Source organism: Agrilus planipennis, unplaced genomic scaffold (genome assembly GCF_000699045.2).
Source record: "Agrilus planipennis isolate EAB-ADULT unplaced genomic scaffold, Apla_2.0 scaffold274, whole genome shotgun sequence".
NCBI classification, from domain to species: Eukaryota; Metazoa; Arthropoda; class Insecta; order Coleoptera; family Buprestidae; genus Agrilus; species Agrilus planipennis.
The window spans coordinates 97,039-113,608 of NW_020439013.1; the positions used below are offsets into that span (position 1 = coordinate 97,039).

Genomic DNA, 16,570 nt, shown 5'->3' on the forward strand with positions numbered 1-16,570 from the left:
CTGTCTTAACAGTGCGTTTTAGAAAATACTACAAATGGCGCAGTGAACGCCATCTGTAGCACGATGCTACATTTTAGGATTACGTATGCTCCAACAAATTGAAATTCTAAATTTATTTATTTATAACTTTGTATTTCTCGTTAAGTACTATCATTAAAACTAAATCTACAAGGACAAGGGCCTCGAAAAGATCTACCCGCCCGGAGCCTCGCAGTGGTTAAGGCCGCCCCTGTATATCAGAAGAAGTTAATCAAATATTTTTCAAAAATTTCCAGAATTTACTAATCGACCGAATGTAATATAATTCTTTTCCGATCATATTGCTGTTAATACGCTTCGATCGGCACCCCGACAAAGTCAATATCATTTTGTGTTCGCGCGATATCGATCAGGAAAAAAAATGGCCAGGCACGCACCCACGCATACACATCTCCATACACCCACCCAACCAATGGTTTCGTTGCAAATTGCAAAAAAACTATAAATTTGCACATTTCTTCATAAAATCCTTTTGATACATATTTAATTGCTGAAATTTACACCCGTTGTCGTATTAGTAGTCTTCAACCTACCCTCAAAATTTTAATCACAAATTACGATGTAGATATTGTAAGCCACCAACTTCGAACGAATTCGCATTCGCTCTCGGTTGCCTGCTGAAAAACAATCTAGTGATGAGTTACAAAGATAGAAGAGTGATACTTTGTTTGTACAAAGAGCAACAGGCAGCTATAGAGCTAGGGCTGCAACGTAGAGAAGTAAAAATATTAGGAAGGGAGTCAGACAGGGATGCACACTGTCACCGCTACTTTTTAATCTAAACATCTACATTTAATGTTGTACTGTAGGGATAGTTATACAGTGGCAAAAGATTAGTATGCCTCGATTTGCAGATGATATAGCAGTATTAGCATCTAGCAAGGAGTTAGAGATAGCTTTAAATAAAATGGAAGCGGTACTGACAGATGAGTACTGTATGAAAATAAATAAAAGTAAAACTAAAGTACTGGTAAACAAGGGAAGAAAAGTGGGGAAAGAGGGAATATAAATATAGTAGACGAAAAATTAGAAGGAGTGACTGATTTTAGATATCTACGAAGTCAGATAAGTCAGGACAGAAAGAAGGAGTAGTAGGGATATTAAGCAGAGGATAGCGCAGGGTCGAGTGTCCTTTAATAAAAAGAAGTCACTTCTTTGCTCGCGAACGGTTAATTTAGAAATTCAAGAGGTTGTTAAAGGTGTATGTTTGGAGCACGGCGTTGTACGGGTGTGAAACATGGACAGTGGGAGCGGCGGAAAAGAAAAGGTTAGAAGCGTTCGAAATGTGGTGTTATAGGCGGATGATGAGGATAACGTGGATAGAGGTTAAAAATGAAAAGATATTAGAAAGAATAGGAGAACAGAGGACTCTATAGAAGTCAATTAAAATAGGCCAGATAGGTTGGTAGGACACCTCCTCAGGCATGAAGGTCTAGTCAGAGACATACTAGAGGCAGAAACAGGAGTTAGAAGGGGTAGAGATAGACCTAGGTCAGATTACTGTTCGCAAACAGTTAAGGATGTGAGTTGTTCTAGTTTAAGGGAAATGTAAAGTATAGCTCAGTATTTTAAGAAAACACTTGGTGTTGTAGCTTTACAAAAGTTTCTTTTACAATACCGAGTTTAGTTAAGCATAAACGGACGTTGCTTATTGTTTTACTAAACATCTTTTAGATTTCTTCTGATAAAAAGTTATCTCTCTATCATATACTCAATACATGCAACATTAATTTTTTTTTGTTACTTCTGACCCAACACTCCTTAAAAGATATCTAAATAAAGTTGTTTTCAACCTTCTCTTTTCATTTTTAAAACTATTATGCTTATTCAATTCAAAGGGTTTGCGTCAAATGGTAATGGTAATGAAGTTTAATGAGAAAAGAATTAATTAAAAATTTCTTTGTGAAATAAGTTATATCAAAAACTGTAATTGTATTTGTTGTGGCCACGTGGAGTGTGTGTTTTCACAATTTCGATGAAAATCGGTAAACCACAACCAACGTTGAATTTCGAGGTGAATTGAATCTTTCACGAGTTGCATCATTTATACGTACTGACATTTTTAATCTATACAAAATAATGAGGTACAAAATGTTGATAAGATTATAACATAAAATGTAAAGAAGTATTGTTACCGAGAAATATCCAAGTACATAACACCCATTCATTGCTTTTCCTCAAAAACTAGAACGGAAGTGTAATGAGCAGAGGAAGTCAAGTTCAAGTAATATTTTAAAAGAGATTAGATTGTACTTGTAATGTAATTAAATTATAATAAATTGTAGGTATATATCATAGAAGAAACAGTTTTAAGTTTAACTATGAAAATAGTTTTTCCATACGTTCATTTTTTTCAATAAATTAACGTTATTTAAACAAATTAATTAAAAACTCCTAGGCGCAGTAATATTGTTTCAGTTTCTGTTATTGAAAATGATTTCATTAAATGGGCAGAAGAAGGAAATACAGTGTCAATATTTCTGTCTATTAGGATTTATTTAATACACATATACAAAAACTATTGAGTTAACAAAGTTTCTGCATTAATGACTTTAGTGTTAACAATTTTATTGCCAGAATATCTTAAAGTACCAAAAAAACCGACTGTCGGATTCTCGCACTGAGGGTTCTGTACAAATTAATAGATAATTACAGGTCGGACGAACCGATACACAAACAAGTTTTCAGTAGGCGTAAAATATTGTATTAATACAGATAGGACAGTAGCGTACTAGGAAATAATATACAAATATAACTTATAAAAAAAAATAAACCTAATGCTTTTGTTTGTTTTGTAGTTAGTTTTCACATTAACTGTCCTCATCGGAATAAATATCACTGNTACATAACACCCATTCATTGCTTTTCCTCAAAAACTAGAACGGAAGTGTAATGAGCAGAGGAAGTCAAGTTCAAGTAATATTTTAAAAGAGATTAGATTGTACTTGTAATGTAATTAAATTATAATAAATTGTAGGTATATATCATAGAAGAAACAGTTTTAAGTTTAACTATGAAAATAGTTTTTCCATACGTTCATTTTTTTCAATAAATTAACGTTATTTAAACAAATTAATTAAAAACTCCTAGGCGCAGTAATATTGTTTCAGTTTCTGTTATTGAAAATGATTTCATTAAATGGGCAGAAGAAGGAAATACAGTGTCAATATTTCTGTCTATTAGGATTTATTTAATACACATATACAAAAACTATTGAGTTAACAAAGTTTCTGCATTAATGACTTTAGTGTTAACAATTTTATTGCCAGAATATCTTAAAGTACCAAAAAAACCGACTGTCGGATTCTCGCACTGAGGGTTCTGTACAAATTAATAGATAATTACAGGTCGGACGAACCGATACACAAACAAGTTTTCAGTAGGCGTAAAATATTGTATTAATACAGATAGGACAGTAGCGTACTAGGAAATAATATACAAATATAACTTATAAAAAAAAATAAACCTAATGCTTTTGTTTGTTTTGTAGTTAGTTTTCACATTAACTGTCCTCATAGGAATCACCATCACTAACACCCACATCAACAATTAGTTCTTCTGTTTGTATGTCTATTACTTATTCATTATCTAACATAACATTTAAATAAATCACATTAAACTAAATTATTGCGCCCATTTCTTTTTATATAAACATTAAATATTTACAACAAGAAAATCATCCGAATAAGTTAATTTTTTTAATTTAATTTTGTAAACTGATCCCTTCTGAAAGGGATACTGAAGAAAGAGGGCTGTAATTGTTATAGTTAAAACTGCCTACTTTTACCCTTGCGCATCCACGCCATTTTAAAATTTCTGCTGGCTTCGAGAGTCATGTATCGGGTTGTTCGGAAAGTCATTTCGTTTTTTCCCGACAGAGGATTTAATTGTATTCTTTTGCACCCAACTTCACATTTTAGCCGTATAATTTTTATATGCTTTGAGAGCTCATATAGCAAGGCTTGTGTGTGAAAAATTCCAATTAATTCTACGCAGTAGTTTTTGGTTGGTGCCCTTTTAAATATGGAGAGCGATAAGCAGCATTTTCGACATATCTTACTGTTTTACTACAGAAAGGGTAAAAATGCTGTTCAAGCCAGAAAGAAATTGACTGATGTGTATGGAGAAGGTGTGTTGACAGTACGCCAGTGCCAGAACTGGTTCGCTAAATTTCGATCCGGCAATTTTGATGTCGAAGATGCACCACGTTCGGGAAGGCCGGTTGAAGCTGATAAAGACGCGATAAAGGCATTAGTTGATGTGAACCGGCGAATAACAACACGTGAGATCGGATTGAGGTTAAATTTATCAAATTCAACAGTTTATGACCACTTGAAAGGCCTGGGATTATCCTCGAAGCTCGATGTATGGGTTCCCCATGTTCTCACAGAGAGAAATCTGTGTCGCCGCATTGACGTCTGCGATTCGCTTCTCAAACGTCACGAAAATGATCCGTTTTTGAAGCGCATCATCACTGGGGACGAAAAATGGGTTGTATACAACAACGTCAAACGCAAGAGGTCATGGAGCAAAAAAGATGAACCGGCTCAAACCATTTCCAAAGCCGATATTCACCAAAAAAAGGTGATGCTGTCTGTTTGGTGGGATTTTAAAGGAATCGTTTTTTTTGAGCTTTTACCGGATAACACAACGATTAATTCGGAAGTCTACTGTCATCAGCTGGACAAACTGAATGATGCACTTCAACAGAAAAGGTCAGAACTAATCAACAGGAAAGGTGTAGTGTTTCACCAAGACAACGCGAGACCTCACACAAGTTTGGTCACTCGCCAAAAGCTTTTACAGCTTGAATGGGATACAATGCTACACCCACCATATTCTCCAGACCTGGCACCATCGGATTATTATTTGTTCCGGTCACTCCAAAATTTTTTAGACGGTAAAACCTTCACCTCAAATGAGGAGGTCAAAAACCTCCTCGATCAGTTTTTTGCCAGCAAAGACCAAAAATTTTATGAGCGTGGAATTATGCTACTACCAGAAAGATGGCAAAAGGTGTTGGACCAGAACGGTCAATATATAATTTAATAAAGTATTTGTTTATTATACGAAAACTGTCTTTCATTTCCACAAAAAAAAACGAAATGACTTTCCGAACAACCCTATAAATAGTTCGTCCGTCCCAGGAATCGAGTTCGAAGATTTTACTCGCTTTTCCGAGTATGCTTTGTTTTCCCTCAAAAATCAGTCTCCAAAACATACAATTGCAACATTACAATTAAAAAATTATTGTGATGTAACTTTGCAACTACAAATTTACTGTTTTCGGGTTTTTTCCTTTCCTTGTGTTATAAAACATTGCTTCAGATTCTAGGTCAACGAGAAGTACCCTATACGTTTTGATTCCCGCACGAATGTCAAAATATGCGGCATAAAACGGTCGTATCTTTTGACTACGTTGACCTAGAAGTTTTATTTTTTCACAGCTCTGAGCCTTGGAGTCCAAGGGACTGCTCACCTGCGTATTTTATATATTAATTTCAACTTAATTGGGATGTGACATGTGGGCGCGGCCTAATGAAGACGGCTGTCCATACATTGCATCAGTATTATAGAAAGCATTGCGTATTGTGTATAGAAAGCAATGCGTATTGTGATTTTTAATTTTTCTAATGATAAATTTAAAAACAATTTTTGATTGGGCTAATGCAAATGCAAGCTCAAAAAGTGTTGTGGAAGCCGAAAAATTTTTGAAAGCTGGCCACATAATAAAATGTGGAAAAAATGTTGATAAAACAAGTGATACCGCTTGATACTTGCACTTCAACATCTCGCATTGATGGCGTTAGAGGTACTACTTCTGCTTGAACATTCCATAAATTTTCATCGTTTGATGAGTTATGATCTAATTCTTCTGATACTAAATCTTTTTCCTGCTTCTCCATTAATTCTTCAATTTTTTTACGTCGATTAATTTTTCGAGTTTCGCGACTATTATCTATTTTATAAAGTGAGGTTAAGTATAGAAATACAACATTTTCGATTATTACTTACCCGGAAAAATGTAGTCATCTTTTTTAAAATGAAGTGAGCAAACTCTTGTACATGAACTGACATTTTTAATTTTTAAAGCTCTTTTCCAAGCTTTAATTTGATTGATTGATTTAATTTTCTCAAGATTACCAAATACATTTGTGATAGTTACGACCCGTTGCACCTTATCTAATCGACTTGTACAACCTTTTACAGTACAAACGGTTCTGCACTTTGATTTTGCACGAAATGGAAATTTGGCTAGTTCCATATTATATAAAATATTAAAAATCACAATTTGCAAAATAACACAGTACACAATAGCTGTTTATTACAATGCAATGCTTGGGCGGTTAAAATTTCTGCCATCAGGTGCCGTATCATTTTATGTCAAATCCCAATAGGTACCTCCATGCGTTCCTGAGAAAAAGGGTCTTGATAGACAGACGGACAGATAGAGAACGAAGTGATCCTATAAGGGTTACTTTCTTCGATTTGAACAGAACCCTAAAAAAAGGAGACTAATGTGTAGTTAATCTAGCCTTCACGAACTATTTTTAGAACAATAATGAGTAGGTAATATAAACCAAAACTTCAGTCGACATGAAATAAATAGGAAAAAATTTTGTAAAAATTGTTTTTCTTTTGATTGTTATTAATCAGATTATTTCACAATTTGCCATAACTTATTCTGTTTTATATTAACTCCGATCAATAAGTTAGAAGTTAGAACGTCATCAATATTAAAATTAGTCACCCTTACGCTCATATGTGCACAGTTTGGCATAAATAGAATTATATCCAAATGCTGTAGGGGCACTACCCTTTGTAATGACTGAGGAAACAATTGACACGTGCAGGGGTTGTGTGGGTAGTATGTGGATGGTTCCGAATGCGGACTTAACAACCTTCAGATAAATGAAAATCTGGCGCAAACAAAATACGTTACACACATCCTTACTACGAATAGAAATATAAGTTGGACGTATTTCTCATCTTGCACGTTTAATTTCTTTACCTGTACATGCTTTTATTTAATATACTTTGCTAGCTATGCAGAGATGTGATTTATTTGAAATATGTGCTTGCACTTAAAATGAATACTTACAAAATAAAAAATACCTACTTTTGAGTTGAATTTAAATACTTTTTTGAGAAAAGCATTTTGTATTTTATTTAAAATACTTTTCCAAACGTATTTTCTATTTCTATAAGTTTTNTTGATTTCAAGGTTCAGGTCAGTGGAATTTTGAAGTTCCAAATTGATATCAGCACCTGCCAAATCACCACTTATCGTACCTTTAGCAAGGAACTACGAAGTTCTTTGAATTACGATAAAACAGCCCGCAAAACAATATCGAAGTGAACGCCAGCTGTGTAAAACTGAAAACTACAAGATATTATGGTGTGCTAATAAATGCCTATAATCCGCAATTCTTAAAAAACAATTCGAAAAACTTCACTTATTAAATGAACCCAAAGCTAAAGAAACTATGGATTCCATTTCTTCCTCTTATTACAATGTGTAAAAAATCGGAAACAAACTGCGCTTGTAAATATTTTGATATAAAATTATTGATGTTGATTTTACATCAATACAATTATTTGCAACCATATTTTGACTCTGATCTTTCACGCTAAAGAAACGATTTTGGCATCAGTGCCTTTTTTCCTATTAACACGAGTGACAAAGGCAAATAAGGAAGCATATAGAAGAATTATTTGTTGTTGAACTGAAAAAAAAAACAATAACATAAAGATAGAAAAACTATATCTTAATCACTTCAAACAGAAAAATATGAATCATACTCAATCTTCGTAGATGGTGATATAGTGTAAAAACCACCGTTAGTCTATAAAAAGTCCAACATTTAAAAAATTAGAAAANGGTACTACAAAAAAGCATTTATTTGAAAAAAATGTTTTGAAAATACGTATTTTGCATTTAACATTTAAAATACGAAAAAGAAATCTATTTTGTATTTTACATTTGAAATAACAATTTTGCACATCTCTAAAGCTATTTAACGTCGTATACTTACACAACTTAATTATACATAATTAGCTACTCGATTATAGTTAAAAATTTTCTGATAATCTGTATATTATTTTTTTTTAATCAGGTGTTTTTTTATATTCCTTGTAAATAATATTAATTTTGCAGTAACGCGACCAGCATTTGTAAAACACGAGAAGAGAGGTTTTGATATGTTGAAAACCTCAATTATTTACGTAGGATATTTCATTGTATTAACAAACAAATTAAAGATATATATCCACAAATAGCTAAATAATAACCGAACATATGGATATTCTATTCGACGCAATCATCAAAATGTGGTATAATCTTTTGAAAAACACGACGTAGTATGGGGAAATTTGTATAAATATCTTAAGTCATCTTTTCATAATAACAACAAAATATTATACAAGTTTACTAAATGCAATTTAAAGCCACGTCGTATTTTTCAAAAGATTTAACCTTCCGCGGCCCGGATGTGGACCGCGGTCTACCAATTTATTTGGCCTACCGCTCCCTCTCCAGAAAAAATATTAATCAGCGCCCCCTAGACATTATTATTTGTTTTTTTTTAATTTATTAATTAAACAGAAAGATATATAAAAAATGGTAATGTGCCTACTACGTTGAGGTTAGCTACGCCGGGATTCGTTTCAGCAAGTAGATATCCACACAAGTGGATCTTGTTGGAGCATACGTAATCCTAAAATGTAGCATCGTACTACAGATGGCGTTTACTGTGCCATTTGTGGAATTTTCCAAAACGCACTGCTAAGACAGCAGGTAAAAGTTGGTCTGTGTTCTGTCGAAGCTGCCTACAACGCGCTGATGGGATCCAAAAAGATCGAAATCGCGATTTCGACAGAATACATACCACTTCGAATTATTTTATCAGAAAGATGTATGTATTAATAATTAATGTTTCTACCTTTTTCGTAAAATATAGTCCAGAAAGTAACCTATCTCGCCTATTTCTTATTGATATTCATAACACCACCCCCTGTTCTCCTACACTTTCTAAGGTACCTCTTCTAACTTCTCTCATCCACGGTATTTTTAATATTTTACTATAACACCGCATTTAAAACGCTAAAATTTTTTTTCCGCAGCGCTCATACAAAACCGTGCTCCAAACATACATCCTTACTAATCGTTTTCGAATTTGCAAATTGAAACCAAGCTTGCGTACTAAACTGATTTCTTTTTATTATAAGACACTCAACTTTAGAAAAAGCAAGCGGTGATTATACTACTTTTCCCAAACTCTTAATGGTTTTAAGAAACTTAATTCATTCATTAATTAAAAACCGAATATTTAAAAAATAAGTACAAACTAAAGCTATCGTGAAACTAACTAACCAAATAAACTAAAGTAATTGAACGAAGAAATATATACAATGGAAATACTAAATAAAAAAATGTACAAAGGCTTGATTGGATTGAAAACGTAACGAAAGACTTGTGCTGACTGATTTGTATTAATTAAGAGTTTATGTAAATGTAGAAGTAAATAGGTGGAAAATGAATATATTATCTACTGATGAATATACATATAATGTATTTGTAACGTAATAGATATAGAGAAAGATCCAACTAAAACTACCTAACTATCTCAATTTGGGAAAACCCGATGAGGATTACGAATTGGGTTGTAAAATGACCCAAATGGTCGAACATCACTATGAATAAATTAGAATAAAAAAAGGTCAAATTTCCGAAACTAAAATGAAATTTTATAACTAATATTACTATCCTAAACGTCTTTGATAAAAACGAACACACAACCTTGTACTATTTCTTATTTTTTATCAGTAGCCCTAGCACTTACTCCCTAAACATCGAAAATAAATTATTTCTAGTTTATCGTCTCCCTTGTTTATATTACTTCCAATCCTACTTTTTAAGCCTTAATATATCAATATTTTTGTATAACCCAACCTAACTTATCCTTTAAAGCTATTCTTTTAAAATTATAAAATTAATCATAAATATGTCTAACTTAATTTTTTACACAAATAATCCGCCATCATTAAGTTTTCCTTAAAAAATGCGATGTGGTCAAATATTTATGACGTAATGAGCACCTCCTGTACGTACTTTTTTTTTCTTAAAATTTTAAAGTGCTTATTAATTTTGTATAATATTAGGAATGTAGTTAATTAGCAAGTGGAGTATTTCATGTATAACAGTACCTATACGAGCAACACGGCTAACAACTATAATAAGTATAGTGTAAATTTTATGGTGTAGCGTTATTCACTTTAAAAAAACAACCCGTTGGTTTTATGACTTCCAATAAACATAGTGTATGCGGGAAGATATTTGACGCCTTGTTGGGAAAATATTGAATCTAATGATAGTCAAATAATTTTTTTTAATGGTTCTTAAACAAACTTTAATTTTTACCGCTTAAACCTCATTCATCCCTTAGAATACCAGTCAAGCATAACTTTATAAGACGAATTGAATAAATACATTAAAAAAACATTAACAAAATAGCAAAGAATAGGAAAATAGTGTTGTTATTTTAACTATTTTTGTTCGTACGCAAAGAACGACATTGGTAAATTATGAAAAATGCAGTAATATTTTTATTAACATTACTTTGACAGCCTCTAAATATTTTAAATTTAATAATAAAAATATCATTGTAAACACCATCTAATAATTCATCTGCTGTAAAGTATTAGTAGTTTAATTTTACCACCAGGCAGAGTTGAGATGATTTTAATCAATAAATTTTTTTTGAAATACAATCATGATTAATTTTAGAAAATGAAGTTATTTGGACATCTAAAAATATATTTATTTATAAAAGACGTAAAACTTGGAAACATTTTTATGTGAATATTTATTGTTTAATATAAAAATTAAAAAGGAACTTATAACCCAACATAGGGTGTTCTATAAATAGTCGATGCAATCATTTAAGGGCGGCAACATTTTTCTTTTTTTGAAAATTACGACGTGGTTCAGGGAAATTTATGCAAATACCTTCAATAATCTTTTCATATAAATAATTATGCAATAAGATCAATAAATGTATTTTAAAGCTTTTGTGGGGTATTACGCTTTTATCAAAAGAAGAGTTCAATTTATTTAGGACTGTTTTCAGAGGAGATATTTTCAATAGGCATACTTGAAAAAATATAAACCACTTCAAATATTTCAAAAGAATTTGGTACATATTTGAGGATAAATAGAATTTCCAAACAAATGGCAAGAAGTGAGGTATTATTAATGTGCCATTTTATAAAAATAAAGCCATCTTTTTAAAATTCAGAAGAAAAAGCATTACCATAAATAACATAGGATCATGTTTTAAAATTTATAACCTTTAACAGTGCAATTAACTAATGTAAATATTGACTTAATACAGCCATTGTACATAACTATACGAGGGTGGAATATTTTACGTAAAATATTCTGCATTAATTCGTCACCATTTTCGAGAGACATTGCATCAAATTGATGCAATGGATTCAATACGTTATCCTCATATGGCACCTCCTGCACATGCAGACGAACGAATAATAAAATTATTGTTTATTTACTAACCTGTCTTCCTCTTAGGGTACATAACCACCATCCCTCGTTACCTCCAGCATTCTGTTCTAAAACGACCAAAACGTCACCCTTCCGGAATGCCAATTCGTCAGGACTGTCGGCGACATTGTCATAAAGTGCACGGGCCAAACAGTTCTGAAACAAATAGAACACTTTTAATGTATAGCAATATACTTAATTCAGGCAAAATAGGCGGGTGAGTAAGAAAAATTATTCAGATAAACATTCTCCTGAATACAATTATACAGGTTGCCAGCCGGTAAACCGGTCGGATTTTATTTTAAATACGATTGTTAAAACAAATGCTAAAAAACAACTTTTTTGGGCGAAACAATTTTTTGAAGTGAAACTTCTTTACGCACAGTAGGGTTAATTCGTTTTATGCGAGTTGCTATATGTATGCTTAGATCTTTAAAACTACGCAACGGATTTTAATGCGGTTTTTTTTAATAGATACAGGAAATCAAAAGGAAGGTTTATATGTATAATATAGTACAGAAACTCTGATAATTTTAGGTTTGTAATGTGATGTCGCAAATAAACGCATTTTTTTGCCCTTACATTGCAAACGCTGGCCGAATAGATCAAAATAATATACTACAGTATTGTACACCTTAAAAAGGTCTACAAAAAAGTCCAGGATGGTATATGTCTATCTCTTAAGGATAACCGACAATAACCATTTTTTATCCTTTACTTTTTACGAGAAGTAATGGCTTATTTACGAAGCGATGCATGAATCCTTATGCAATTAAGTACTTTTAAATACATTGTGCATTTAATATAGATCAATATGGCCCTTTACAGCATGTAATTTAAATGAATATTTTCGAAGATATTACAGACTTAAAATGCAGGGACAGTGGTTGCGGCGGTACCGGCCGCTTTCAAAAAAATCTGTGATTGTTGTATATAAAGACATTCTATAGTATATTTAACATCAGTATTGCACCCGTGCAAAGCATATTGTACTAATAATACCAATAAACCAATTCCTTAACCCCTATTCCGGTATGTTTATGTGTTTGAAGAAGTTTCATTTCAGTAGCGTGTTGTATAATTACACGTTCTATTGTTTCTTATATTTTTTGCGTTATTCTCGATAAAAAAGTCTGTTTTTTTTTTGTAAAATTAATATTTTTCGAATTATGAATTTGTGAAAGTAGTAATGTACATAAAAATAGTTATTCTATTTTTCCCACTCACTTGCCTATATTGCCTGGACTAATATGTACAAAAAACGTTTCTTATCATTTAAACGACTTAGGTATTTTTTATAAAGAGTTAACTATCCGAAACGTATATTGAAAATTCCATTTATTAAAGGCTTACACGGGCCCAATAAACGTGTTTTTGTCTAATATCCCGCCAGAAAAATATCAAATCGATAAATGACCTCTACAGACCTTGTCAGATTTTAAGAGGGATCATCTGACTCTACATAACCAGGTCCGGTAAACCCTGATGAGGCCCTGAGATGTCCAATCTGATCTTTTAGATAGCAATAAACCCTACTTTCTATTGCGTAATCTGAATTTAACGGATTAAAAAATTTTTTTAAACCCCGACCTAATGCCCAATCACAAATCGAGATAACGCCCTTAGAACCCAACAATTTTTGTAAAGGTCATTTTTTAATTGAATTCACACCGAGATATTTTTTATTATATATTACAACGGACCACCCTAGATAAAGCAGCGCGATCATTTATCATTCTTAGCCCTTGAATAAATAAAATCCATTAATTATTTATTAAATATGAGATGAGCACTCCCATCTGTGTTTTAATCAACCTTTATATATGGTTAATGAATTACAAAAGCATCATTAAAAGCTTTATTTAAGTTAAATATTGAAAGTTGATCTCGCTCATTAAAAGCTCAAAACCAAATTACCAAAGCTAACAGATATAGTTTCTGCAAGTTAAAACAAAAAATAATGTCTGTAAAGTCTGTTATATATTTTTTACCAATTTTTTAATGACATAAAGTAAAACAATAATTATTTATCAAAGTGACATATATCGACCCCTATGGGCTGACGTTAAACTGTAAAAGGTCTATGCCATCGAACAAACAAAAAAGGGGGGCGTACGAAAGTTAAAAGACGGTCCATGAGAATGGATCCCATTTAAACATGTTGTGACCGGATTCTGGCTTTTCATAAATGGAATAATAATTCAGATAAAACAGATAGTACCTGGGTATGAGAATGTTTTGGCTATGAAATTACCAAAGGGGATTGATTTTATTATAGATTCCATACAGAAGCATTCATGAAACATGTCGTGTTACTACCTATTACTTATCCTTCACTATGAACTATAGCGAGGAAGCTTCCGATATTAGCTTTTTCATATTTTCATACTACTTGTAATCAACTTTCAATCGGAGGCCATTCTTCTTACAAAAAAAATCAGACGAATTACGAATGACCAATGATCATAATAAGGTCGTCAGTCCTAAAACTGGTTGAACATGAACCTCCACTCCTGCCTATCCTGAGCTAATCTTCGCATTTCCCTAAAACTAGAATATCCCACATCCTTAACTATTTCCGAACAATAATCTAATCTAGGTCTACCTCTACTCCTTTTAACTCCTGTTTCTGCCTCTAATATTCATGCCTGATAAGATGTCCTACCACCCTATCTCCTCTATTTTTTATTGACTTCCATACAGTCCTCTGTTCTCCTATTATTTCTAATACCCCTTCATTTCTAACCTTCTCTATCCACACCATCCTCATCATTCGCCGGTAACACCACGTTTCGATTTTTTTAATTTTACTGTATTTGCAATTTGTGCTGTTTTAATTAATAAATGCATAAAACTTAAAAAGTTTTTTAAATGTTTCTCTCCAACAATTCGCATCTTCGCATTTCGAAGGCGCAACGGAAGGGCAAGGATCTACCCAAAAGAGGCAAACAAAAATTAAAACCACTGTTTTAAATTTACGAAAAAGATATATTTTCTAATATTATTTCTAGAAATTCTCTCGTTACAAGTGTAGTTCTCCTCTAGTAAAAAACAAGCAATCGTAACCAATAGGTAAAATATACTTTCACTTTTTGACCATGTTACTGTTTGCTAAGTTTAGCATTTATTTAGCAAATTCCGCAGCTTATATTTCACAATTGTAATGCTTTATTTTAATGTTAGAGACAGAAAGACATTCGTATATTGTACCTATGCAACAATTCAAAATAAATCGATTTTTTAGTAAACCAGACCAATCAAAACTCTTTATAATCACTGAAATACATACTTACTAAAAATTAAAAAATCGCAATTCTTTTATAATAAAACAACATTGTCATTCTAAAACGTTTTTGTTTAATTAAAATATAACCCATTAATTCATAAGATTTTGATCTAAGGTCAAGTTTAAATATTCGACCTCCTGACTTACGAACGATAGCTATTGATTTATCTGAAAAATTCAGACAAATTTTTGCAACCGTTCCAATGCTTTTTTAAAACTACAAATAATATTGTCTGAATTCCTTAAGATGCGTTTTTTATTCAATAAATATTAATAGCATACTTCTTTAAGACTTATTACAAATGGTTGAATGTTCTGTAGCCCGGCATTTTTGATTTGCGGAGAAAACGCAGCTAAAAATGTATTTTCATTGATTTTTATTGAATGTTGCATACTAGCTAAAAAGAACGCCTAAGCAGTCGCACAACTCTTGCTGAATTTTAGTTTTCGACGACAGATATACCGGAATTGTTCGATTACGATGTCCCTGAAATATTAAATTTTACGAAAACCAATACATGTCTGCACATGAACAACAAACTTGCCGGCTATTGACGTTTTTTTCTTTATTGTATAGATACTATTTAGGGTCAAGTAGTATTAAGTATAAATATAGAAAACTGTTTTTAATAAAAAAAAACAGTTGTTTTATAATTATGGAAAACAAAGTTGACATTGTATTAGAGATGTTCTTGCATTAAAAAAAATTTTTTTTGGGTGTTCCTTCCTACCAGCCACTGATGCTGGTGGGCGGGCAGTCCCTCCGGACTTGGCCGGAAGGTAAGGGTAAAGGCCCTCTTCAGCCTCCTTTCAGAAATCATGGGAATGGGTGGGTGGTGGTTCGGGTGAGAAAGATGAGACGGACCACGGACGAAATGAAGACAGAAGAAATTATAGATTATTTCTGGTATGTTACTGCCCTAGTATTTGCCTAAGAAGCCATAGAAACCAAGGCAAACGGACCCGGAATCGAACCGGCGTCCTCCCGAATGATAAGCAATGGCCTTAAGCTCTAGACAATGTCGCTCGCTGCATTAACAGGAAAATCCACCCTTAGGTACGCTTTTGCTTCTACATTCTTATATTTTCTGTGACTGTACAAAACCGAGCGATGTAGTCCAGAGGCCTGGACTAGAGATACACCGGCTAGTGATTTTTCCGAGTACCCAGCATTAGCTGTGCTGAGTACTCGGCCCGGTACACTCAGAAAAATGCTGTAGGAAAAATTACTATAACGTTGTAGAGGTCGTTTTGAAGAAAATGAAACTCAAATTTGAGGTAAGCTTAACTAACGATAAACTTAAATTTGACTTTTCGTCAGTTTGTTTGGGTCACTTTGTTATAGAAGGTTTTGAGGAGGACTTAGAAAACGAATAATTAAAACTAGACAACAACAACATATATTTACAACTTAACAACAACTGGCGTAACGAAAGGAGAAGAGAAGAGACTTGTTCTGCTGAAGGCGTAAGACGAACTGATTTGGTATTTTATGAAAAATGAAAAACTGTTCTACAAGGAAGGAATAGAGAGGGTAGTAGATACGAGTAGGGAAGCATTAAAATATGGAAACTTTAAGATTAGAAATACCAAGAAATTGATGGCCGGTCAACCACCGAAGAAACCGATTGTAAAAATGTAATTAGGAAGGAATGAAAGGTACAGACGTCATGCGGTTAGTACAC

At 32.7% G+C, this 16,570-nt stretch overlaps 1 protein-coding gene across 1 annotated transcript in view; it reads right to left on the reverse strand.

The window, feature by feature from the left end:
- Positions 1-16,570, reverse strand: part of LOC108740940 (breast cancer anti-estrogen resistance protein 1) — a 48,269-nt gene that overhangs the window by 29,455 nt on the left and 2,244 nt on the right. Inside the window, exon 2 of the mRNA XM_018475480.2 lies at positions 11,612-11,755. Within this exon, the coding sequence (XP_018330982.1) occupies positions 11,612-11,755 (144 nt within the window). The remainder of the gene's footprint in view (positions 1-11,611; positions 11,756-16,570) is intronic.